General features: G+C 30.2%; 1 protein-coding gene across 2 annotated transcripts; it reads right to left on the minus strand.

Annotated features, from left to right (window-relative positions):
• Positions 1–2,813: 2,813 nt before the first annotated feature.
• LOC132732397 (disintegrin and metalloproteinase domain-containing protein 10-like) lies at positions 2,814–24,053 on the minus strand. 2 transcript variants are annotated; one of them, XM_060718810.1, is made up of 18 exons: positions 23,848–24,053; positions 14,997–15,132; positions 14,329–14,444; positions 12,306–12,468; positions 11,761–11,812; positions 11,359–11,493; positions 10,783–10,938; positions 10,246–10,414; positions 9,751–9,879; positions 9,360–9,493; positions 8,924–9,104; positions 8,414–8,567; positions 7,869–7,976; positions 7,441–7,540; positions 6,820–6,931; positions 6,343–6,471; positions 5,879–6,018; positions 2,814–5,293 (listed from the first exon to the last, which is right to left on the minus strand). In XM_060718810.1, the coding sequence occupies exons 1-18, from the start codon at positions 23,915–23,917 to the stop codon at positions 4,994–4,996; spliced, it is 2,484 nt and encodes an 827-aa protein (XP_060574793.1). In that variant the 5' UTR covers positions 23,918–24,053; the 3' UTR covers positions 2,814–4,993. The 2 variants fall into 2 exon arrangements, with proteins under 2 accessions (XP_060574793.1, XP_060574792.1); XM_060718809.1 differs by having other exon boundaries at positions 9,751–9,882.
• Between the last annotated feature and the right edge of the window lie 3,366 nt (positions 24,054–27,419).

Below are 27,419 nucleotides of genomic sequence, written 5' to 3' on the forward strand. Positions count from 1 at the left end.
AGATACCAAAGTTTTGATACGTGCGTGTACAGCTTGTGGAGAACGCCTTTATCGCAGAATGTAAGATTAAAATTTGTGTTGTTCACAGCTGCGATAATCCTTTTATATGTTTCGTAATCAAATATGGAGACGAGCGGTTGAATGAGACGCGGGTAATAATTTTCTAAAATGGGATCAGATTAGGGATATCGAGATTATGATAAAGGTACAATATGCTTTGCCTAAACCTTTTGAATGTCTTAATCGAACATGTCTGGGAGAGAAGACATGGATAACTTTAATGAGAGTTTAGAACAATTAGGTTTTTAAGATATTCTACTTTGACTACCTCGTACGTTTCTTTAAATCCGAATATGTTAGTAAAGCCTATGTTTGTCGAGGTAAAATGATAAGAAGAATGATAAGCAATACAATTTTTTGCCATTAAATCAACTGTTCATTTATTATTTCACATATTATAATATTTTATTATAAGGCAGTAGAAAATACATGTATCTATAATACAAAAAAAAATGATAATGTTTTATCACACACCCGTGCCGATATTGCGACTCCGTAAAAACGGTATTTCACGGCCGTGCATATATTTTGACGTGACGTTATTTGCGTTATACAAAAAAAGAGTAAAGACGCGCTAAATGTTAGCGTTGCACTATAAGCGCGTCATTGAAAGATGATTTTTTTTCACTCTAAACAATCTTTATTTTGGATATGTGATAAACAGAATATTATATTCGTGTAATTTCACTACTAAATTTATTGAACTCGTTGAATAAATTTTTATCATGCTCGCCAGAGGCTCGAATAATTTAACTTTATTCAACTCGTTCAATAAATTCAGTATTGAATTTACACTCGGTCAATATTCTCTATCTATGCACGAAAACTAGAAATATCAATTAATTTAAATTTAATAAATTGAATTGGAAAATGTCATCAAATTTCTTTCTCTACATTTTGGCAAACCTGTACGTATAAATTCTCGATTCTTAATCACATAGCATTATAACAGTATATATTCAGTTCACACACGTTGCTTACATTCCACGAACAGATTATGTAGCAAGTGTTTTGCCCTGATACAAATCTTTAAGAGATAAAACTATTTCAGTTCACAAAGTCTCATTAATTATCCGTATTGCATAGCACAAATTTATACATTTCAAATGTGTGTCAAAGTACAAATACAGACTGATCTCGATTATTATTACTACATGTATGTCAAGATTTTCATTCTGTTTACGCACAGCCTTTGATTTTAACATGTCTCAGATAATTAAAAATAATTTGATTGATGGGCGCTTTTTTAAAGCTGTCCTGTTCTCCATCACTGATGGGTTTTTCCAGGTCGTTCGAGATTATTATTCCAATACTTGTTGGTGGTGATCAATCAAAAATATTTCTCAAGCCTTTGAATTAACATTAGAACACAAACAAACCATGCTCTAATTATGAACCTTCTCATAAAACAGTTTTGATTTTATATTTGGTTTGTGTTTTATTATCTGACAAACATAAGAAATCATTTCGTTGTAGAAAAAAATGGCAGGCGACGAAACAGTTTTATTTTTATTTTTGGAATGAGACATTGTCACCAAAACACAATTCTAATTTATAAAACATATTACAACATCTAAAGAAGTAGTTTAACTATAAAATGATTTAAAAACATTGCTTTTTAAGGGGTCGGTATACTTTGCGGACAACTTTGCAGACAAGTTAAACATAGAGGGATTTTGCAGACAAGTTAAATAAAGAAGGATTTTAGATTTTGCAGACAATATAGACACACCCTATATAATCTATATTGTCTGCAAAATCTAAAATCCTTCTTTATTTAACTTGTCTGCAAAATCCCTCTATGTTTAACTTGTCTGCAAAGTCGTCTGCAAAGTATACCGTCCCCTTTTTAAGGTAAATATTTCTTGAAGCAGTATGTCCCTAAATTTATGCTTATTATCATAAAAGCGTTTAAAATTTTCAAAGAAAAATATTGTCAAGTGAACAGAGCAAATAAGTTACACATTACAAACGGCACTTGAAATGTACGGACACTACACAGAAACAGAAAAATGTCTGAATATGCAAAAAAAATCCCTTACTACATTAGTCACACAGTGGAAGTGTAACATATAAATTATTTCTTATATAGCGACTATACTTACTGTCCTAATAACATTAGATCTTTGTTTTCAGTCTTGTTTTTCTTGAAACATTTTGGCTCATGTGGAAGCATGCAAGTTTTCAAACATAGGTACTACGATATAAATAGCGTATCGTTGAATAAAGTTCTGCATGAGAGTTGTCAAATTCCTGACTATGTTTCAATTTGGGTTATCAAGGTTAAAAATCTGACGTTTGATTTATTTGCATGTTAAACGATTCGCATGAGTTAAGTTGAAGGCTGTTTCCAAGTTTCTTAAAAATTCAAACATTCCAATTAATAATGAAGTAACCTGTTTCCACTATCTACAAGTGATTTTGTTTCATTTTATTTTCATTCCCACGAGTTTCCATTGTATACTTGTTAGTGCCAAGTAGAAACTAAAAGAATGCGTTTCAAACAAATATTAGATAAACTAGTTGTGCATGTCCTCTTATTCGTATCTTATAAATGCATTCTGAAATGTTTGGATGCGGTGTAATTTAGTATTTTAATGGTCGACAAACACCTGTTCTGCGCATAATTTTACATTTATATATTTCTAAGATTATCATTAAAATATATAAATGAATTCACCTACATGTGTTATAGGCGATGACGATTGTCATTCCATAAAATACAACGTATGGTTCCCAAAGAAAAGATAATATTGAACGTTTAACATTTTATTAAAATAAAATAAAAATGCATAATTTGTACACAGTTTAACAATCGTATTAAATTTTAAGATGTGTTGATCAATTTCTAATTGAACACAAATGGAACATTTGTCGATGATAAAACAATAAATATTACAATTGAAAAAATTGAAATATTAGGAAGAATGTTATATTTAAATGTGCGAGTACTCAATCTTAAGAAAAATCGTTGGAAAAAAACTGGGTTTTTTAAAAAGAAAAATCGTTGAAAATAACCTGTTTTTAAGTATATGAATAACTACACAAAAACACAAAATAAGTGATAACATATTAAAAGTACAGAAATAAAATGAGCACCTTAATGTCTTGCATTTGTTACCATATACTTATAAAATTATCTTTGTCTGTTTCTTGTGTATGATCTGGACAAGAATCACATGAGGTACGAACGAGCTTCTTCAATGAGATCTTTTCATAATTAATATATTAAGAAATGAGTCTTTGTTTTTATACCCACCTCCTAGCATTTAGATTGTATAATCTACCGTAACGTAATGTCATTACGTTAGTTAAGTCACTCTTGCCAGTTTGGATAGTCTGGCGTGAGGCTGGCAAAAATATATATCAAAATATGAACATGTGTATATTATACACAAATCAATTATTGATCAAACTTCAAGTCTAGTATTTGTTGTGTCTTACATTAATATTCGGACAATCAATTTTAAAGATGAACAATATAATGCCTTTATTACACAGTTTGGTGATTTTCTAATACACATATTGTAAGAAAATTGTTTTGTTTTACTATCTTTTAAGTTCATAACATGCATAGATGATTTATTGTTCTCACTTACGTATATTGATTGATAAGAAATGATAGGTTTATTAAAAGGTGTCTAAGAAACCGAGGAACAATACTGTATTAGTGGTATGTAGCGAATTTAAAATTCCAGACATTTCGAGTAAGGAAATCTTAGCGAATCGTGCAAGAGTAGAATTAAATGACAGGTTGGTTGATATTTACCCTAGAGGAAATTTTAGCGATTATCGTCAATTCGCGAAATTTGCCAATATTTCCGCGTCGCTAACTCAACCACTCATACAGTATTGCAGTTTCAAATGTTATGACAATTGTGACTTTAATTCTTAATCTTTTAAAAATCCCTGATGCAATAATTAAAACACTTTGAACGCAGTAGAGGTAAATACTGCATATTGATGATTAGACTTTAAAAGACATTTATGCACTTTAAACTTAACTTGTGTTATGACTTAAGTAAATACTATCATATTAATTATTACATAGTATGAATTCTTTCAATATAGTTACAAAAATATGGGACTGTATGGTTGCACAATAAATGCACTCGTCAATGAATACAATATAAAAATATTACACAATACTGAGGTAATTCGTTGAAAACAAAGTTATATTGAAAACTCTCAAAATGAAACAAAGTGTTTAGTAATTCAAAGAAGCTGACTAAAAATACAAAATGCATCTTTTCATCATATAATGTATAATGGCAACACTTTAATCTTGGATTTTCATACCATTCATACACAGTACATTCTAACACAAAATTGTCAATACTATTTGGTTAAACCATTTATGTTCGCTTTTTGTAAGGTAGATGTATCGCTTATTTGAACTTCCGTCTGATCTGATGTCATATGAAGTAACACTGTCATAAACCAGTAGGACTGATTTCACGATATCTGTCGGTTGTGGAAAATTTATTTGTTCGTTTCAAAAAAGGGTTCCGAGCATAAAAGCACTTCATAATATGTGCTTTTTTTCAATTATTATATAAAATCAATTATGAAATATGTTTACACTTGTATTTAAGCACAATTCATTACCGTATGTATGTTTTTTGAATATAGATACTATATCGTTTGAATAACTGCCATTTTATATCTTTTAAGATACGTTACTGATGATGTCCTTCATTAAACAAATTACTTGAAGATTGAGAAATATATATAATAGAGCGAGTGTATTTCATGTTTTTTCTAAACTCCACAAGGGAAAGAAACGTTCACCAAACCATTGGAAAGGCATCCAGATGAGCACCGAATATATTCACCATATAAGGTTAGATTTGTCTTGGGCCAATCTCCGATCAGAATTTTAAAAATATATTGGTCTCTATATGGAGTACAGTTCAACTGATTCGGCATCACTTCACGGATTGTTGTTTAACGCTTCTAATTCTTCGCGAACGGATTGTAATTCAGAATTACCGTTATAAGGTCTAGTGTACGTCTGCTTCAAAAATGCTCTAACAGTTTTAACTGTAGATAATAATCTTTTCTTAGTATATTCGACATCTTGATCCTCCAACCGTTGTGCTTCTTTACGGGGATTTCGTTGGCATTCTTTTTGCCGATTGCTACTTTTTGTATGAACTGAAAAACCCTTGAATAGCTTGCAGAACAGATATATACATACAACACCTGCTAGCAAGATAGCCCACCAGTAATGCTGAAAAGACAAAAAATCACAATTTAACTTTCAAAGGTGAGGTATAAACATGTTAAATTTGTATCTGATTTTTTTTATTCTCCCATCTACTATCCACAAATCAATACGCATACATTATGAACAACAAATATTGTAAACTAGAAACCGTTAAGATCACCTGAAACGGAAAAACTAAAAATACTGCCTCGTATTTATTGCTCATGTGTATATGGATAAAGATAAGTACGTGCTAATGCCATCGCCCTTTACCTCCGACTTAAACGGAACTCAACAATTTGAGATGATTTTTGACTTTAGAAATCATCTGCAGATTTATGCATACGGTGTTGTTAATATATCCTTCAGTGGCGTTTCGTCCTTTAGTAAAAATATGCGTTTGCTTTGAATGTAGGCTGAACTAAATAAAATATAATTTTGAAAGTAGTGAAGTAGTTCAGAAAATAAGAATCTGCATACCGCAGACAGTTGTCAAATAGCAGACAGAACTTATTTTCATACTTTCAGAGATGTTCACTTGCTATTTATTTTTAACATTAAATGAGTGAGCATAAAATGTTACCACCGGTAAGTAGTTGCCATACTCACCCGTAAAATAGATACAATGTTCCCTTCACATTTAGTACCAGGATGGCAATGTTTCATTCTAGGTAATGGTGTATCAGGTCCAGCAACTTGACACCGTTTGTGTACGTCGCAATAGCCAGTTTCCTTGTTACAAGGTGTGCCTGTAAAAAAAACTTTCTATTTTTAACATTGTGGATGTCTCAAATAACTCAATGTTATTCATAGATCGCTACGGTTATTTACTGAAAACAGATAAAATATGAGAACAAAGGTCAACAAGGTAGAGGGACGCTCACAGAACGCAGTACCAGACAAAAACCAACCACGCAAGACCACCGAAACGAGATGCAGCAAAGCACATACCAAAATGCATAATATGGCACAAAAGCCGAATCAGGAGGACAATGTCATAAAAAACGTACCTTCATTATCATTTTACTATTTAAACTTGTAATGTACGAGTAAATATAAGAAATATTACTCACCTGTTGGAAGCTGTATAGGAAGCATTGTTGATCCATTTGAAATGTTTGATAACAAGGTCAAGAACACTGGATGTTGTTTTACCTTGCCTATATCATGTGAACTGATACACTCATCAGACCGCCGTCTCCCTGTAATGTTGAAAATAGTCTTAAGAAACTTGTCACATATTTTAAAGACATACATTTAAAAAGAAAACAATTTATTAAAACTTGTAAATCAACATGCGAAATACATTGCACTAAATTTATGTTATATCGAAGTATTTTCCTCCTAAATTATCAGTTAATTTTAAAAGAATATTTTAACCATTTTTGATAATCAGTAGGAAATTTGTTAACACAAACCGTTTTCGATAATATCATGTATCCTATATAAACCTTACTATCAGTAAGGACTGACTTAGATTGAAAGTCAGTCTTTATAATTACTGATCAAGTTGCAAAATTGCAAAAAAAGTCTGTCACAGATTAACTTACGACAACCAATGTAACACAGCTCCTCTTTCTGTTTAACAGTTAGGTTTTCATTATCATTAGAAATCAAACATTCTCGCCAATGTATAAGTTTACATATCGACGCATTACAGCTCTACAAATAAATAAAAAAATGTGTAAATAAAAAAGATGTGTTTTTCTTTTGACATGTATGAGATGGATAACTACATCTTCGATGCAGTCATCTTATTTAAAGAAAGAAGTCATATATAACCTAATCATGTGATATTAAGCACATTTAGATTTTAATTATGTGGCAAATAATTTGAAGTTGAATAATTGATGACAGTTCTACGAGCAAAAGTAAAAAAAGTCTGGAAACATAGTGATCCCTCGGAAGCATTGATCACAACAAAATTACATGAAAATTGCAGACTCGGTTTGATTGCAGTACAACTTCTTAACACGTAATTACTAAGTAATAACTGTTTATTATGATGTAATATTTCATTGGAAATATACAATCATGCAACATGAGAATGTGATCTAAATAATTCTTTCGTCAAATAATCATATCGGACTCTCGTAAAAAATATTCACATGGACATAAATGATCCAAAAGTATCAATTATGATTTATCATTAGGGTATATAGTAGATTTACCCCTGCGTCACAAACACGTCCATTTCGGCTGCATATAAAACCATCTTCTCGCTGTTGATGTTCAAGTGGGGCTGGACACTTAGAGCCGTACAGCTCTCCAGTACGAAAAAGTTAAGGAACTTGAATATTATATAAGAATTTATTTTAATTTAAGAAAGTTGTCAAGGTGAAACGTGTAGACCCCGGCTATACAAAAGTGAAACGGAATAAATGAGCCTGTTTCGAGAAGCCGTTTATGTAAATTATAAAAATAATAATGAAATACTTGCTTTAATTTTTATTTAGTGTATGGTTTATCCAATGATCAGCAGTTTTGGTCATAATAAAAATCATGTCTCATTAGGGTAATATGATGTTGATATTTATAATTTCCAAATGTGTTTAAGAAGCATCTAGATATTGTACACACTTATATAAAAAAAGGATATTGGCAGTATAATTCGTCGACACATGGTTTAGAGTTCTGACACACAAAATTCTCTGATTTATTTATAAACTGACAAGTACTGCTGTCGCAACATGGTCCTTGACTTGGACTGAAAATACAAAATAATGTAGTTTTGTTTATTAAATTCACAAATTATTTAAAGTATAGCAGTTTTAAATGTGGGCTCATATGATCACATTGCATAAGTCGGTGTGTCTTTTTAAATGCGTAAAACATGTATAAGTAAACCATAAAAGTATTTACTAAATAAAATTTAAATAAAAATACATGACATACATACGTAAATGAAATGAATTTTAAAGCATTTTACTAATATGTCATGAAAATAAAATGTCTGTAATGCATTGCAAGATTCAATAAATTGTTAAAAGAGCATTATCAGTCCATTTTAATAGGGTTATCACATTAATTTAATAAATTTAGTTGTGATCTTATTTTGATTTTTTTTAATTGACTATCATTGCCAATTTATCATAAATCCTACATTAAACCTTTTAAAGCAATAAGCAATACTTTATGAAATACCTGCATTGTGCCGCAGCTTTAAGCATACATCTTAAACCCTCAGTTGCATTATGGGGATGACAGCAATCATCTTTACCAGTGTAACAGTCGTTACCACAGTCACACTCCTCCCCGTCATCAACTATACCATTACCACAATATGGTAACTCACTACCTGGTGAATTAATTATATGGCTAAATATTGTAATGGTAACTCACTGATGAACTACATGTCAGAGTTTAAGATTAGTTACTAACTACCTGATAAAATGTAATACTGATTACATTGTATTAAATTAGTAACCTATTTCTTTTCTTGTTGAAATATATGTCTGAAGACTTACACCTCACTATCTGAAGAAATATATTGTTTAAGTATCAAATCGATAACTATTTACCTATAACTATATAGGATAAACGTAATATTTGCATCTGTTATCTGCTCCACCTATCGGAATAGGTAACGCTAAATAGCTGACATTTAAAGGACCTTTTCTAATTTCTCTACATGAAGAATAATTCAATCCATACCAGTGAAACAAGTTGTTGATTTGTCCATTGAAAGAGCTTTAGAAATATATTTTAGACTACAAGGTGATAGTTTATGGTGGTTTGGTTTGTCCCCGCGTTGTGCGACATTATGCATCAAGTAAAATCCATCAGCTGGTTCCTCTTCCAGATTAAAGTCTGCACATTCTTGCATACTGTCGTGCTTAAAAGAAAAAAGGCATTTATATACACTACGCTCAATTAAATATATTTGTTATAATGAATGCATTGATACAGGCATATTGCAGACAATTTGTATTCTATGAATCGTATTGTGATGTATATAGGTGTCGCCTTCAGTTAAGTAAAAATTTCGAAAAATTGCCTTGTGTAGCGTTTACTTAATTTTTATCACAGAAATCCTAAGTAAGATATTTCACAATAATGTCAACTATTATTTTTAAGACCTGTTACTTACTAGTGCGCCAAATGCATGCGCAACTTCGTGTGTAAACACCAACTGTGTAACCATTGCTGGTAATGCTTGTGTAGTTTCTTGAAATAATGTGATGAATCCATTGTTTTGGTTTGAACATATTCCCCCATCTTTGTCTGTAAATAATATTGATGGTGCAATTATATCAGCTGTAGACATTGAGACCATATAATTATTCGGGAAACAAAACAAAATCGATTTAAGAGAACGTGTGAACATTCAATTAAGTTATGTCGAAACACCCGTTTTCGGTGAATTCCATAAAAAAAATATAACTCATGAATAGACTTTCACTATTAATTTCTGATCTCGTGTTACAAGAAAAGACTACTTGACGTTCAAACAGTCTCTGTTGTCAAAATAGGGTTCGTACCTTTTGATGCATGGAAAGCTAAACCAAGAAGCGGACTTTCGTTGATATACAAGACTCTAGCTGTGATAAGGAAAGACAAACAATACTTTGATTCAGTTGTTGGATATTCGTAGACTTTGTATTCAGCATCTGCTAAAAAAGAAGGAAAATATCGTTATAAAGTGAACAAAACTTCAGCAATACGCTTAGGTGTTACAGATTTGCAAACTTGACAAAACATTTCCAAAGCTGTCAAGATAAAAAGAATAAATGTTCATAAATATACTGAATTTGTCAATAAAGCAGAATTTACTATGATTCCTTTAAACTTCATCTAATTTTACCGTGACGTTGAAAAGGCTTGTCGGTTATTTTGGACCAGTCTCGAATCAATTTTCTCGAAGCTACGAGTACAGGTGCCATATGAGGCTACATTGCCGTAGTCCCAGAGGACAGAACCCACAATTCCATGACTAAGAACCACAAGATCACCGATTTCCTGCATAGCACACCTACCTCCTTGGTAATCAGCATCGTGTAAATCATGATTATAGTAATAATCGTAATCAGATAGACTTTCTTCTTCTTCTTCATCAGCAAACTTGTTGAGCAGCACTTGTCCTTTTAGGTCGTCACGGCATAAAACAGATGTGTTATTATCCTCGCAGTCCATATCTGTCATAATCTGTTCACAATTAATAGGTGGGAAAATAGACTTAATATATTCTTATATGGTCCATTTAATTTAATATCTGGGTTAACAATACTTATTACCATTTCAATTGTCGCTACAACATGGCAGGAATAGCAAAGTCGGTGATTAAAGAGCTTTAATTTTCTAATTGAATTTATGTAATATACTTATGCTTTATTATTACATTACTTAATACAATTATGTTATATTATAGCATTACACAAAAACTGCTGGAATAGACATTATATTAAAATATTTGTAAAATTATTTATCTGTAATATTACTAATATTACTTCTAAAAGATGTATATTTATGTTAATTGAATGAAATTTAATGAAAATAATTTTGATATGATTTACCTTTATCTTTCTAATTTCAAACTGAATTCCTTTCAATCTTTCCTCTGTATCTTGACCTTTATTCAAGGTAAATTCTGTATTTCTGAAGACTTTATTTGCTTCAGACACGTGATTCTCCAACATGAACAAAATATCATAGTGGCTTTTATCCTCGTTCTGTAAAATAAAAAGTACATGTAAAATAAGACCATGTTGTCAAATAATGAACAATTAATATTTTTCATAATTTTACACATTCATTTATTCTATCGGAATAGAAACTTCATGTATTAGTAAGAGTCCATCCAAGGGTAAAATAAAAGAATCGTTCGTATATGGAGAAGTCGAAAAATAAGAATAATGCTATTTAGTAAAATTAAGTATGAGTTTTCATAATCAACGAATATGACTTCTCATCCGATACAACTTATATTTGTCATTTTCGTCCTCTACAAATTGCCTCTGGAAATATTACAGCATAATACCTTAGAAACCATAAGTTTTATGAAATACAAACATATTTCTAGTAAAACATTTTTAATATGGGAACATACAACATAAAACAGTAATAACAAATGTCCAAAAAAACAAATTTACCTTATTCAAATTCATGAAGTATCTCCACACAGTTGTATCAGTTGTTAATTTAACCGTGCATACGTGATGATCTTGTCCATTAGATGGAGGGAGTAAATCTCTTTTCCGTCTGCCTAAAGGTTTTTTATTCTTTAACTTAAAAAAAATAATCGTCGTAATTATATATGGTGAACAAGGTTTAATAGTAATAGAGACGAAACGTTTTGTTTTAAAAAAATCTAAAGATCAACATAATAGCGGATATTTTTTACAGTATAAGTAGTTTTAATGATAACCCAATTTAGCTAATGCTGGTGGTGAAAGAACGAATCTTGTAAATGTTTATGTCATCTAATATGCAGATTATTAATAAAAGATAATATGCTCATTGAAGCCTTAAAAAAGATATAGATGGTTATTAACCTGTGCCTTGCTCCCTGCATGCCGTACCGTGTCAGAATGGAAAGTATGATTCCTGAAAAATAAGACAAAAATAGTTGGGGTTTCTTTCCAAAGGGGTAATCTCGGAAAGTGCATTTTTTTACGGAATGCAAATACAAATATCACATTTTTTTCCAGATAGAAAGACTTGCTGAAATAAAATTTATTTATCATACAAGTCTTTAGAGTTGATTCAGATCTGTTTAGAATAGACCGAATAAATGTCTATAAATGATTCTATCAATTCATAAATAAATAACATTTAAGAAAGACCTGTATGAGACGTCCTGCCATTCCAAATAAAAAGGGTTATTTCAATAGGGATACAATGTGTATCTTCGTCTTTTAAACATAATTTACACTGATCTGGGAGAAGTTGTATATCATTTATTTTGTTAACGTGCTTGTCCAATTCTTCTACTGACCATCGAACAATTCTTATTACGAGTATTCGTAAATGGTGTATATATGATACACAGCAAAAAGACGTTTGTGAATAATTGTTATAATGGTTATAAAATTATTACCATACATAGTCTTTTTCAGAGTATATCACTGTATGAAATGGTGTTGGCTGTTTGAACAACCAGGAACTTGGAGCAATGTGATAAATGGTTTCTCTAGGATGAATTAGTTTTCCTTGCAATGTTCCATTGATCACAGCTATTTTTGCTTCACTCTCAGGATAATCTGTAAACACGAGATGTTATTAAATGAAAAAAACTTTGAAAGTATGAACAAAGCACACATATGACAAAACCTATTGTTTTTCATTGAAACTATACAAAGAATAATTCTCAGATAATGTAGATTTAAAATAAAGATTATTTAATCGTACAGTCAAGTTAAGGAATTAAAATCAAAATATCACAAGCCTTGTTTGATTGATTTTGTTTATTCAAGGATAATAATGTAACAACACCGTAAATAAGGAACTCCAGAAAACACATAAATATATTTTGTATTGGTGAATAAATAGCTTGTATGTTTTGCTTTGATTTGAAATTTATTTGCTATGAAATTGCATTCATCAATTATATCAAAAAATAAAACCCTACCCCTAATATAAACAATAAGTGAAAAGAATTCCAAAAATTATAATCGGTTCTCAACATCAGATAAATGCACATGCAATTTTATTTTAATTTTATTTTTAACAGCACATATTATAAGATGCGATAAGCAGAGTGATAACCTGTCAAATTGCCATTAAAACAGGCAATTTATGGGGGGGGTCTTTTTTTCATTTATCAAGTTCAAGCAACATTTCTTCGTTTGTAATCTGTCTGGTAACTCTTGGGATTATTTCCTATCATTGCAATACATATTTTTTCATAAAATGATATATGAGCGTGTTGCTATTTTTATATTGTAGATCATGGTTGAATATATCATTATGATAAGCGTATATTTACCACAAATCAAAATGATAACTTTTTCTGACATTTGAGCTGTAAGTTTAACACGATTTCAAAAACTCTAGCTATTTTTCTGTAGAGATTAAATGCAATGTTGGAATTTAAACTGCATGAAAAATTCTTTGCATCAATGGGGGTTTTCAAACTTGAAACTTTAATCGTTAAAAGTATGAGGTCACTTTTTTGTCAACAGCAGCTACCTATCGGTTAAATAAAAGGATAGTGTAAGCAATGGTATCGGACGTTAATTAATAACTTACCATAGCGATTTCAAGTAAAAATGCGTATTTATTTACTACCTATAATAAAAGTGAAACTTTTTATAATTAATGTTTGAATCAAACTGTATGAAATTAGCCTGAAAATGCATTTGGCTACACTAATTAATAAATTTAGTTTGATCATATACACGACTCTGGGTGTGAAATATCATCCAGTGTCATCCGGTATAAACTTCTATATAAATGTTATTGTAAAATGACTGTTATTAAGATTATTTAAAAGAAAATAAAACCGTGATGGCTATATTTAATTACAAAAGACATTTTCCTACAAAGTTTATCCTTAAGTTTTCAGATATTTTTTGTTTTGAAATTTAGTTTAATTTCATTTTAACCATGCATAACAGATCTGCTCAATTTTCATTCGGGGCATTGAAAATGTCAATAAAGTTGAAAAAAGGATTGTCTATTATGTCGACATACTGAAGATACGTGTTACTGAAATCATCAAATAAATGTTTACAAGATAATAGGCATTGTATTAAAGTAACATAGCGATGAACATATTATGTGTTTTGCCAATAAAGTATTATACCTGCCTTTACTTGATTAGCAAGAGATTTAATATAATCAAGACGTTAAATTGTCAACAACCATTCATGCACATATTGGGCGTTTTTTTCCATCAAAGCGAAAACATACAGACGTCCTTTTCATGTGTTATCAGCAAAACGTGCGTTTATGTCTTTGAGCATTGCATACACGTTTGATTTATCAACTGTTTGTTGGTGATAATATTTTTTTTTAAAATACACACAAATATTGGAACCGCTTTTTTAACTATACAATATAATTTATTCACAGAATACATCTTTCTGTTGATAACATTTTAATTGTACACTGATACCAACCTGTATCCTTTCCAGTATAAACAAATGACAGATCTGGCGTGGTGGTATTCTTTTTGTGATGCAGAATAATGTTTGATGTTGACTGTACACTTCTTCTCAATTCAAGGGAGAAGCTCCTGAAAAACGTTATAATATAAGTTAAGAATATTGCGTGCATTAATGCCTTTAGTTGAGACTGCTTTATTGTTTTCGTTTGGATATTTTTTGTGTTTAATCATGCAAAACGATAGAATAGTATAATGTATTATAATTCCTTATATCACATCTAACAGCCTATGCTAGTGCTGTCTCACAAACTACCAATCATGAGTTCATATGACATGCGTCGTCTTAGCAATTAAAGAAGGGTTAATCATAAAACACTGTTCTCAAATGATGCAGGTTTTGACATATTACGTACATTTTTTAAAGCATACTCGTAAAACGATGAATAATACTCTCATTTTTGTCAATCCCGAGTTGCTGCATTAAAGCATGTAAATATCTTGCCGCTTATGTCACGCATAAAAAGACCCAAATGTATTGTCATAACTGCATATTTGACATTTACCTCAAAACAATTTGATAATGAACTATTTATGAACATGGTCATTTATAGAAATTTATGTCAATAATTTAGTTAAGCATTCAAATTTTAATAAATAAACATACTAGTACAAAGCACACACCTTTTAAACGCATTCAATTTAATCCGGATTAAACCTCCTGACTTGCCGCTTTTTGTATGTAAAAGATGAAGGTCATCTATATCGTAATGTAATGGCTCATAGTACAACAAACGCTTGTCCAAAAGCTCTTCCTTTCCTATATCAAAATACGTATATGCAGGTGATATGCTAAAATAACGTATGGTTATTTATGAAGTATATTTCTAAATAGCTTGTACTTACATACATTTAAAGTACACTTTGTTCGTAATTTACAAAAAGTTACATATCTCTTGCAGACGAATATACATCTGTCTGATATGTTTTGAACTATTCCAGCTTATCAGAAGTAACATCTTCAAATTGCCCAATCTTACCACAAAGTAAACAAAAAGGCTTATGACCACCTGCATTTTAAATAAAAAACATAAGCGCAAGAGAGAAATGTTAAAAATTCGTTATATTATATCTGAGATAAAAACATTCTAATACTTTTTTGCACAATCACTACAAACTACTTTTGAATAACATAGCTCTTTAATTTTTTTTAAATATTATCACAGTGTTTGGTTGCTAAAATCATGAGATATGATAAATTATGACACCTCTGTCTGGTTTTGAAACGAATTATGACTGTATGTGAAATAAAACGAAATCATTGTTAAGGAGTTTATTACATGAAATAATATACTTCACGTCTAGATAATAGATAGTTTATTTGTAAAGAATACAATAAATAATAAAAATATAAATTATCATGCCCATACAATCTGATTAATGTAACTGTCGAACTGACCTTAACACAAATTCTATTTTCTACAAATTAAATATTAATATACCATTATTGAATATACCGCTTGTAAATGTAAATAGGAGTAAATGCGGCTAATTACCTAGTAATGTAAATACTACAGATACTTTAAAGACCCTCATAAAATGTAACCCAATCTGTCATAAAACGATGATACAATTATGAATAAAAAACGGAAATTGAAAATATAAATCAGCGAGCTAGTCGGGTACACAATGCCAAGGTCAAAGTCAATATTGGCCGTACACTCTTTTTATTTTACGAAATTTGAATGAAGTTATCTCAAGTGTTCATTCATATGATTAAGACTAAATCAAATAATGTCTCTGTATGTCAAAATATATTGCAAAGAGATATAAATTACAGCGAAATTGATAACAATCTGTAGTCACACACAACATTTATCAACAGTTAAGACTATATTATGATAAATTAAATACAAAATTGATGTTGTAATAAAATCCCCGAAAATGAGCCAAAGTTTCCCTTCTGATACTGAAACAGTTTAATTGATGAACTATGAAAGCCAAATCTTTGGTTTTAATGAGTCTGTCCTTGGTCGGCACTACTTTTCTGCTGATCAGCGTGCACCAGTCAGCCAAAATCTAACAAAATAAGTACTATTGCTTTAGCATACAAATGAAATATCTTTAATCCGCCTAAACTGACGTTAAGGAATGTGCATATGGCATTATGTTATATTAACTACAAGAAAAAAATGGTTACAAAGTTTGCAATTTAAAGGCTCATATGATACCAAAGTTCGGATTTATGATAAAGTTAACCATGTTTCAGACCTAATTTTATAAACATTTTATTCTGATGATAACAGTAAATATTGCATTAATCAGCAATAAAACAATATTTGACATGCCTGTGAGGTAAGGAACGTGAGAACGTGAGAAATAACAAACTTTCAACAGTTCATAATGAAAAAGATGTTTATCTGTGAATTGAATTGCTTATCTAAAAAGTTGAAGAGGTCTGTTTTGATATATAAACATTTAAATTTACTTGAACAGCTTTTTGATGACTAATTTATCTTCAATAAATATAGATCGATTTATAATGAAGTGTATATTTTATTTCTCCACTTACAAATTACTGACAAGAAAAACTTTTACTATTTCAAAAGTATATGAATGATCAACAGCGATCATGTAGATATTTTCCCCAGATAAAATCCCGTATTACATTGATAACATAAGACATATAGTTATTTTGCAGAATATGGTAATTTCAAAATGTCAATATGTCTCAGCTAAAACATGCCGTGTACTTGGGGCTTCTGACGGCTTGCAGTTTATCCAGGATGTTTATTTTTAATTCCGGATGAAAGGAAAGTTCAAGGATGTCATCTCCGTTTACAACAAGTCTAGTTAGCACAACAACCTAGCGTCTAGCTGACAACAAATGCATTATTTCGAGTAAGGTAATATATTTTGTAAATTAAAATTTAGATTGAGTCTCAAAATGAAATACTTGTTATTTGAAGTAAACCTTTAAAAAATCGATGAAAAGAAAATAATTTTCTTTAGTGCTTTACACATTGCGTATATACAGCTTTGTAAACATCTTCTCGTCTTAAGTTCTTAAGTTATTAGCTAATCGTAAACAAAAAATTTGGAGTGTTTGAGATATAACTCTTACATTTTTGTTGATGATAATTAAAGTAAAATCATGTTTGCAAAATAATTGTCAATGTCTTAAAACAGAAAATATTTAGAACTTTAACATTTTGAAGAAAACTTAATTAAAAAATACATCATCATTATATTTCTGACAAAACGATGCCGCTTAAAGTGCACTTTCTAAGTCCTCAATTGCTATTCATTATCTTAGTTTCTGGTTGATAAAATCATAATTTATGTAAAATAATGATAACTCTGTCTGTTTGTGAAACGCATTTTGACTGTAAAATAAAACGAAATCATTATTAAGGAGTTTATTTTATGAAATATTATATATTACACGTCTAGATAATAGATAGTTTAATGATATAAAATACAATTAATCATAAACATATAAATTATCATTAACAACACAATCTGATTTAATGTAACTGTCAAACTGACCTTAACATCACATTTTCTTTCAAATTAGATATTTACATACCATTATCAATTATACCGCTTGTAAATTTAAATAGGAGTAAATGCGGCTAATTATCTAGTAATGTAAATACTACAGATACTTTAAAGACCCTCATAAAATGTTACCCAATCTGTCAAAATATGCTGATACATTTATGAAAAATAGAAAAAAACGGAAATTGAAAATATAAATCAGCGAGCCAGTCGGGTACACAGTGCCAAGGTTGTAATCAAAAGTCAACATTGGTCTTACGAAACTTGAATAAAATAATCTTAAGTGCCCCCTCATATGATTAAGATTAAATCAAATAATGCCTTTGTATGTCAAAATATATTGCAAAGAGATATAAATTACAGTGAAATTGATAACAATCTGTAGTCCGAACATTTATCAACCATTAAGACTATATTATGATAAATTAAATACTAAATTAATATTGTAATAAAATCCCCGAAAATGAGCCAAAGTTTCACATTTGATAAAACAGTTTAATTGATGAACTATAAATAAAATGAGTCTGTTCTTGGTCGGCACTACTTTTCTGCTGACCAGTGTGCAACAGTCAGCCAAAATCTAACAAAATAATTATTATTGCTTTCATTAATTGCTTTTGTTTGCATTTAGCATACAAATGAAATATCTTTAGTACGCCTAAACTGCCGTTATGGACTGTGTATATGACATTATGTTATATTAACTACAAGAAAGAAATGGTTACAAAATTTGCAATATAAAGGCTCATATGATACCAAAGTTCGGATTGATGATAAAGTTAACCATGTTTCAGACCTAATTTTATAAACATTTTATTCTGATGATAACAGAAAACATTGCATTAATCAGCAATAAAACAATGTTTGGCATGCCTGTGAGGTAAGGAACGTGAGAAATAACAAACTTTCAACAGTTCGACACTTGTCATAATTGAAAAAGATGTTTATCTGTGAATTGAATTGCTTATCTAAAAAGTTGAAGAGGTCTGTTTGATATATAAACATTTAAATTTACTTGAACAGCTTTTTGATTACTTATATATCTTCAGTGAAATAATCGATATATAAAGAACTGTATATTTTATCCACTTGCAAATTGCTGATATTTTGCGTTTTGCTGAAAACTTTGAGTATTTCAAAAGCGTATGAATGATCAACAGGGGATAATGTAGATGTTTTCCCCAGATATAACCCAGCATTGCATTAAAAACATAAAACATATAGCTATTCTGCAGGAGGAGCAATCATGCAAATGGTAATTTCAAAATGTCAATATGTCTCAGCTAAAACATGCCGTGTCCTTGTCTTGAATTTATAGAGCTTATCACGGCTTGCAGTTTATCCAGGATGTTTACTTTTTTAAAATCCAGATTAAAGAAAAGTTCAAGGATGTTATTTCTATTTACAAGAATGCTAGATATCACAATGACCTAGCGTCTAGCTGACAACAAAATGCATCATTTCGAGTAAGGTAACTTTTTGTAAATTAAAATTTAGATCGAGACTCAAAATAAAATGAGCCGCGTCATGACAAAACCAACATAATGGGTTTGCGACCAGCATGAATCCAGACCAGCCTGCGCATCCGCGCAGTCTGATCAGGATCCATGTTGTTCGCTATCAATTTCTCTACTTGTAATAGAGTTTGTAAGCGAACAGCATGGATCCTGATCAGACTGCGCGGATGCGCAGGCTGGTCTGGATCCATGCTAGTCGCAAAAGCACTGTTGGTTTTGTCATGACGCGGCTTAAATAATTCTGTTATTATGAAAGTAAACCTTTCAAAATTGATGAATAGTTAATGATTTTCTATAGTGCCTTACACATTACATCTATACAGTTTTGTAAATATCTTCTCGTTATTAGCTTATCCTAAACAGATTCTTTATAATTGTTTAAGATAAAAATCTTACATTTTTCTCTTGATGATTAGTAAAATAAAATCATGTTTGCAAAGTTTTAGTAATTGTCAATGCCTTAGAAAAAGAAATATTTTGACCTTCAATATTTTGAACAAAACTAAATAAAAAGATATATCATAATAATATTTCTGAGCAAACGATGCCGTTTAAACTGCATTTTCTAAATTCTCAATAGCTATCTCTTATCACAGTTTCTGGTTGATAATATCATGAGTTATGTAAAATAATGATACCTCTGTCTGGTTGTGAAACGAATTTTGACTTTATGTCAGATAAAACAAATAACTTCGTAGAAGATTCTATAATATGTAATAACATATTAAATGTCTAGACAAAGTCTTATTTATTGGAATGAAATACAATAATATCAAACTTGTCATTAATACACGTTAAATGTCAAATGACAATTAATACAAGTACTCCAAATATTAAATATTTGAAGCGCGTCACTCAAAACCAACGATCAATGTTTAAGCGACAGCATGGTAATACAGATTCTCATAGCCTGCGCTATTTCCTGCGCAGTCTGATCAGGGCAACCATGTGTTACTATCACGTCGCTACTTGTTATAGACTTTATAGCGACAACAGGCAGAATCCTAACAAGACGTTGGCCGGATGCCGAAGGCATGGTCTTGGATTCATGTCGGGCTCGCGCAAACCGAGCTATGATGTGCTTAGTTGTCATAGACGACGCTCATATGTAAACAATCAGTCAGAAATTACGCTGCATTCGTTTAAACGATTATTAAAATAGTGCTAATATAGAAAGTATTATAAATATAAGATTCGATTTATACTTTGAGAGATATGCTATATTAAAATGTAACTTGAAAAATCGTTTGATTAGACACGATGATACATTCAAGACAATTTGGAAAAAGAAACCGTAATCATTTTGCTAGTCGAGATCACAATACCAGGGTTATCAATTCAAATCAATTACTGTTCTTAAGACAGTGTGGAAATGTAGTTTTTTAAGGTGCAAGTTTCAATGAAATTAAGTAGTAAACAAATACATGCTGTTTAAATTTTATCTTATATAGAGTGTTTGTATAAAGTCACAACTGAATATGAGTGATTAAAACCGGCTGCGCACACGTATAATATATCAAACGTCTAAAATATTAATACAATTATTTATATTGAATCTTTTAACTGATTTTACTACTAGAAAAGATAATTCAGCATATCCTTTGCACGAGTCAGCCATGTAATCTATTTCTTAGCGTATTATTTCGATGTCATATTGTTTCAATAATCGATAATAATTAATAGGATCAACGATGATTGTAAAGATTATAAATTGAAAATTAATTGTTTTTTACGATATATATGATTAATCCCCCAATATATTGTAATATTTAAAGTTCATAATAATCATTAATGGTCGATTAATAATTAATAGTAATGATTTATGTTGAATAAATTATAATATTTGTGTATGTCTGTCTTTAATTCTACTTAACCAAAAATAAATGAGTCGCGTCACGACAAAACCAAAATAATGGGTTTGCGATCAGCATGGATCCAGACCAGCCTGCGCATCCACGCAGTCTGATCAGGATCCATGCTGTTCGCTATCAATTTCTCTACTTGTTATAGTGTTGGTAAGCGACCAGCATGGATGGTAGATAATAATAATTATGGCATAATAATTTGCAGATGGATCCATGTTGGTCGCAAACCCATAATGTTGGTTTTGTCGTGACGCGGCTCAAATGTCATATCATATTGATCTATTAAATAATGTATCGGTACCAAATGTATTCGAGAAACAATATACTTAAACAACAAGTTAAAATGGTTACAAAGTTTGCAAGATAAATTTGCAAGATAATTTAGTCATACAATATCAAAGTACCCACGAATGATAATCCCAGTTTATGAACATTTTGTTCTGATAGCAGCAATATAGCAGCAATATAGCACATTAATCAGCAATAAAACAATATTTTTGCACATTTTTAGTGAAGAACTTGAGAAATAATAAATTTCTAACATTTCGACACTTGTCATAATTGAAAATTATGTTTATCGGTGAATTGAATTTCTTATCTCAAAAATTGAAGAGTTCTGATTGTTATATAACCTTCTAAATTCTCTTGAACAGCTATTTGATTACTTTTTTATCTTCAGTGAAATAATCGATTTATAATGAACTGTATATTTCATTACTGCACTTGCAACTTGCTTACATAATGCGTTTTCCTGAAAAACTTTCACTATCTTAATAGCATATGAATGATGAACAGCAGATAATGTAGATTTATGTATCAGTTGTAATTCAGTATTGCATTGATAACATAAGATATATAGCTATTCATTCATGCGAATGTCTCAGCTTAAATATGCCATGTCCTTATCTATAATTTTTAGACTACTGGTGGCTTACAGTTTAACTAGGTTTTTTTTATTTATTCAAAAGAAAAGATATTACAAGGACGTCATCTATATTTACAAGAAGTCTAGTTATCACTATAACTTAAGTGTCCAGCTGACAACAAAATGCATTATTATCAATAAGGTAACATCTTTTGTAAATAGAAATTAAAATCAAGTCTCAAAATAAAGTATTACTGTAATTATGAAATGCATTTTCAAAAATCTATGATAAGAAATACTTTACTTTTGTGCCTTACACATTACGTTTATACAGCTTTGTGTATAATATATCAAGGACAGTCTTCTTGTCTTTAGTTATCTACTTATCGCAAACAGGAAATCCTTTGGTTTGATTAAAGGTACAAGTTATACCATTTTTGCGTAATGATGATAAAATTCATTTTGTTTATGTTTGTAAAATAATTGTCTTTTTCTGAGAATACTTTCATTGAAAATATTCCAGGTATATAAAAATATGTTATTTAACCATAATCTCGAAAACACGCATGGTATTTTATATTTACACGTTTGAAAGCTTGTATCGGCATAATAATTTGCAGACTTATTGAACTAAATGCACGGAATTCATTATTCAAACATCTAATTGCCTCGAAATTCTATTTTTATCCAATTGATACAAATATTATGACTGATTTTTTATAATTTTACTTTTCTGGCGCAAAATCATGTTTCAATGTTGCAAAAGTGAATAAAATGAGAACATTCAAAAGAATTACATTTTATACAAAATCATATTTTTTGTATATATATCTTTTATTGTTAAAATCACTAATTCATAATGATGTATCTGAGTGTTCAAAACTAACCAGAATAATAAGAAATTAAAAAAATTACTCCTGTATTACAATTTTTAATTATCATTTAAATACATGTTTAAACTACTGTACAAAATATAGTCTACTTATATTTTCAAACACAATGATACAGCAAGGAAAATAATCACCATGATTGCCTCAAGTTATTTTTCCTCCGTAATAGTGTAATAAAATAAAAGTATCGTTCATTTCAATCTTAGAAATACTGAAATGACACTGTAAGAATTAGTCTACTTTTAAACATAAGAGTTCTAGACATCAAAGAGCACTGAACGTTGGCAGATGTTGAAGGCATGAATTGAAATAATTGCAAGTTAAGAAATATCTAATCCTACTTGTCATTGTGTTTATTAATACAGTGCAATTATTGTGAACAAAAAGGCAAAACGTGGTGTGCAACATTTATTCCATCTTGTGAAATTGTCATTTTCTTTTACGCAAAAGTTATTTTATTTTATGTTTTTAATTTGTTAGATGAGTTTTGCATTTTAATGGTAATTTTTTTTTTCATTGAAAATAACAATATCATTTATGCTTCAAAATATCCCCTTCTCCGTCTGAGATGAAAATCATTTTTTAAGAAGAAGAACGTTACTAAGTGAATTGTTTTCGGCAAACGAGCTATTGTTGTTTCTTAAAATTCACAGTCAGAATTATTCAAAGAAATTTTTAAATTGAATATTCGCCTTAGCTGACATTTTTGATTAAATTTTAATGTATATGATAGATGATAGATTTAATGAAAGATTAAAAGCAATAATTAATTGAAATATTTGAAACAAGAAAATAGTTTTAATGAAATATAATCGAAATAGAATAGTAGTTACAAACCTGTAACAAAATTAGTGCCCAGAGTTATCTCAAACAGTAATAGAATTAACGCGACTTTTAGCTGTCTCATTTTGAACTACATATAAATTGATCTCAACGTTTGACAATAAGTATATCCATAATGAAAATGAACATCATTTGTTCGTCTACATAATTATGATATAATATCCTTGCACGCTTTTATCAGCACGGCTAAACTGTTTACTCTAAACATTCGGCTAGTTTAACTCTATTTTATATCTTACCTTTACGCACATGCGCAGTCAGAATACAAAACCGTCAAGGTTTGCACTACTTTTGTTTGATTGTTTTGTTTTGTTTTGCTTACCAGTTTATATCTTAAGACGTTATTATCCAAAAGGGTCATTTAATAATTATGTTATATGTACAAATTATTATATGGTATGTAATTTCACGAAATGTAAATGAGTTGACTGGTGAAACCAATATGTATTAAACATTATCAATACATTTAGAACTATTCATCAATTTCATGCTCTTTTTTTTTGCATTTATTTCGTTCATCAAGGCCCGGGTCTTTTATGTACTTCAACATATTACTGATGGAAAGAAACAGCATTTATTTACGAACATGCATAAATACATAGCAGACACACATTAAGTAAACGATAATTGACTACAAAGTTGTAGAGTACATTATCGTTATATCTTTTTTAACCTTGTCCCAGCCAACATTTTATATCGGCCCGACATCAAACCGACATGGTTTTCTATGACGGCCCGATGTCGGCTTTAACCTCGGCTGCAAATAGGAATGATGTTGGCCCGACATCGGCAGAACAATATCGGGCCGACATCTTAACGATATAGGCCCGATATTTCTTGCCGACATCGGGCCTACATCAAAACAATAGCGGTGCGATGTCAGCCAACTGAATCCTATATCGACCAGGTATCATCCTAATGCTAGCATGTTGATGACATCTAGCAGCAAGCACTTGGCACAACCTGCAAAAATACAAAATAAAAGATAATTATTTTACAAAATTAGATAATAAAGACATATATTTTAACTTAAATGTGCAAATGACAATCACAACTATGATAATGCATGCCGCGAAATCATGTGACAAATATTTTCAAACATAATTTTACATCTAAAAAAGAGACAAGCAGATAAATTGTGTTTTTCCAATAATTCTAAGTGTAAAAATCAAATTATTAACAGCGTTTACAGATTTGTTGAATCAACATTACATTAATAAAACATGCTTTTCATCACCTTCCTTTGTTAGCTTTTCTTTTTGGCGCTTTATCTGTTAATTGTAGGACTGCAGTGAATATTTTCAAGCTTTTCGTTTAAAGAGTGATTTTTATGTAGTCAAAACATAAATATTGAATTTAATAACAAACCACATATCATTTCCAAACTCAACTATGATTATTTTAGAAATTCATATCAAAATGTAGAATTATTTGCTGCATGATTTTCAATTCAACAGAAAACGCAATATCGTACCGATGTCAATCCGATATACAAAATACTTGCATTGATAGGTCATGTAGGCCCGACGCAGACCCGATGTATCTTTTTTGATCTAACATGAAATTTGGTTAATGTTGTTCTAGTAATTGAAATCATACACAGGACAATTTATTCACATTGTTAAGTAAACAATGGCATTGCAATTAGAATTTTTCAAAATACTCAATATGTCGGCACTGCAGCGGCCCGACGTCGGCCAATAGTCGGCATATTTTGCCGACATGCCGACATTAATCCTATATCGGCCCGATATGGTCATGCTGGCTGGGGTATTACAGGTCAAACAATGTTGTCTAAGACATGTTTTACATGCTGTTAATAAAACCTGTGAAAAAGGATCTCCATTCACAAAGACTAGTCACCAGTATTCACATTTTAATTATAGAAGGTCAAGCAGGTGCTCTTAAGTAGTATAAAACATCCTGAATACCACCAGGAATCTCTTTTTGTTCATGGTTATCTTTTCCAAATTTCATATACTTATTATTTTCGTTACATATATGTATAACTACCGTATTTATTTCTTTTGAAATATTTAACGATTTTTCATTCTTTTTCATATAGTATTGTCACATTTTTAAATTTGTTTTCAAACATTTGTTGAGAAATTTGCGACGTCAGGCAATACTATATTCCTTATCCCGGTATAAACGTTTCCAAAAAAATAGGAAAAAACAAATATATATTTTAGTTTAGAAATGAAATAATAAATCAGAACTCGGACTAGTAAGTGAACATTCCCACTACCTTGCCCATTTTCTAACACTTAAAGGACAACTTTTTAAAACATCTATCATCGTTTCCGTTCCCGCACTTGTGACTTATTAAGAGACGAATGCCTGCATATGTGTCATTTTATTATAATAAAGCCGTGAAATTAATTTTGTTTTCCAAAATGTGAGCTCACAATAAGGAGGTCTCAATGTGTCATTGCTTTCAAAGAGTCTATTAACAAACGTTTTGTATGATGAACCATTTATTATCATTATTATTATTATTATTATTATTATTATTATTATTATTATTATTATTATTATTATTATTATTATTATTATATGCTACCAATGGTGAATATCAGACTGCATACGTCACGTATCTTTATGGCACTCAAAATGTCACTCTTTGTATGGTAAGAGTCATTATATTACCCGGATTGTCTTACGTTGATAATGTTATTGACATAGTTTTTCTTATATGCAAATTGGTCTATAAAAGTTTAGATTAACAATCTACGTCAGATCAATAACATATGATTCAATCAATAACAGTCATGTTCCTTACGTGCTTAGAATAAAACATTAAACATGTATTTAAATCAAAATTAATTTAAATCACTTGACTGAAAGTAAAGTCCACCCTTTGCTGCTTTGGTATTAATCTTTAATTTAACTATTAAACTGTAGATATAAGCCAAGCATGTAGTTTTTCTATTTACAGACATGTATTGAATTCTATGTTGAGATCTTCTAAGATCAGAAATAAGTATAAATAAATTATGTGACTTTACTTAACTTATTACAAATGTTTGATATTATTGCAATTAAGAGGTAATAACTATAAATACATGACTCATAAATTAATCATCGTTTAAAATACTTATAATCGGTAATCAATATAACTCTTGGAATGATTTATATGATAAAGCATATTTGCAATGTAAAAAAATTGCCGTTATTTCATGAATATATAATATCCGAAACTCATAAGTTAAAAATTAAAATACAAGTTTTTACACATAAATATATATGCATTCATATCAAATAAACTCTGACATTAAAACAAAACAAGTGTCCATTCCTTTCATTGATTGTATCTTTATGCATTTATTACATTGCTTAGGGACACGACAATTAATTGGGCATGCTGTTATAACGATAAAGTATAACCAACCACATTAAACACTTTTACTCCTTTAAAAAGACCTTGATGAATCGGTAGTAATATCTTTATTTTGTTGAATGTGATTGCTGAGATAAATAAAGGATACTGATTGAATGTAGATTTAATACTTAATTTATTGACTGTATTGAATAAAAGCATATTATGAGAGCCTCTGGCGATCATA

Source organism: Ruditapes philippinarum, unplaced genomic scaffold (genome assembly GCF_026571515.1).
Source record: "Ruditapes philippinarum isolate M1 unplaced genomic scaffold, ASM2657151v2 ctg3013_1_1_1_1, whole genome shotgun sequence".
Classification (NCBI taxonomy): Eukaryota; Metazoa; Mollusca; class Bivalvia; order Venerida; family Veneridae; genus Ruditapes; species Ruditapes philippinarum.

What these genes read in the sequence shown, in the direction of transcription:
- LOC132732397 (XM_060718809.1), bottom strand. Translation starts at nt 23,917, where the DNA reads ATGAGACAGCTAAAAGTCGCGTTAATTCTATTACTGTTTGAGATAACT. An exon ending in GGGCACTAATTTTGTTACAG is followed by an intron (nt 15,133 to 23,847) that starts GTTTGTAACTAC and finishes ATTTTGATATAG; the next exon opens with GAAAGGAAGAGCTTTTGGAC. An exon ending in AGCTTTCCATGCATCAAAAG is followed by an intron (nt 9,494 to 9,750) that starts GTACGAACCCTA and finishes TATTATTTACAG; the next exon opens with ACAAAGATGGGGGAATATGT.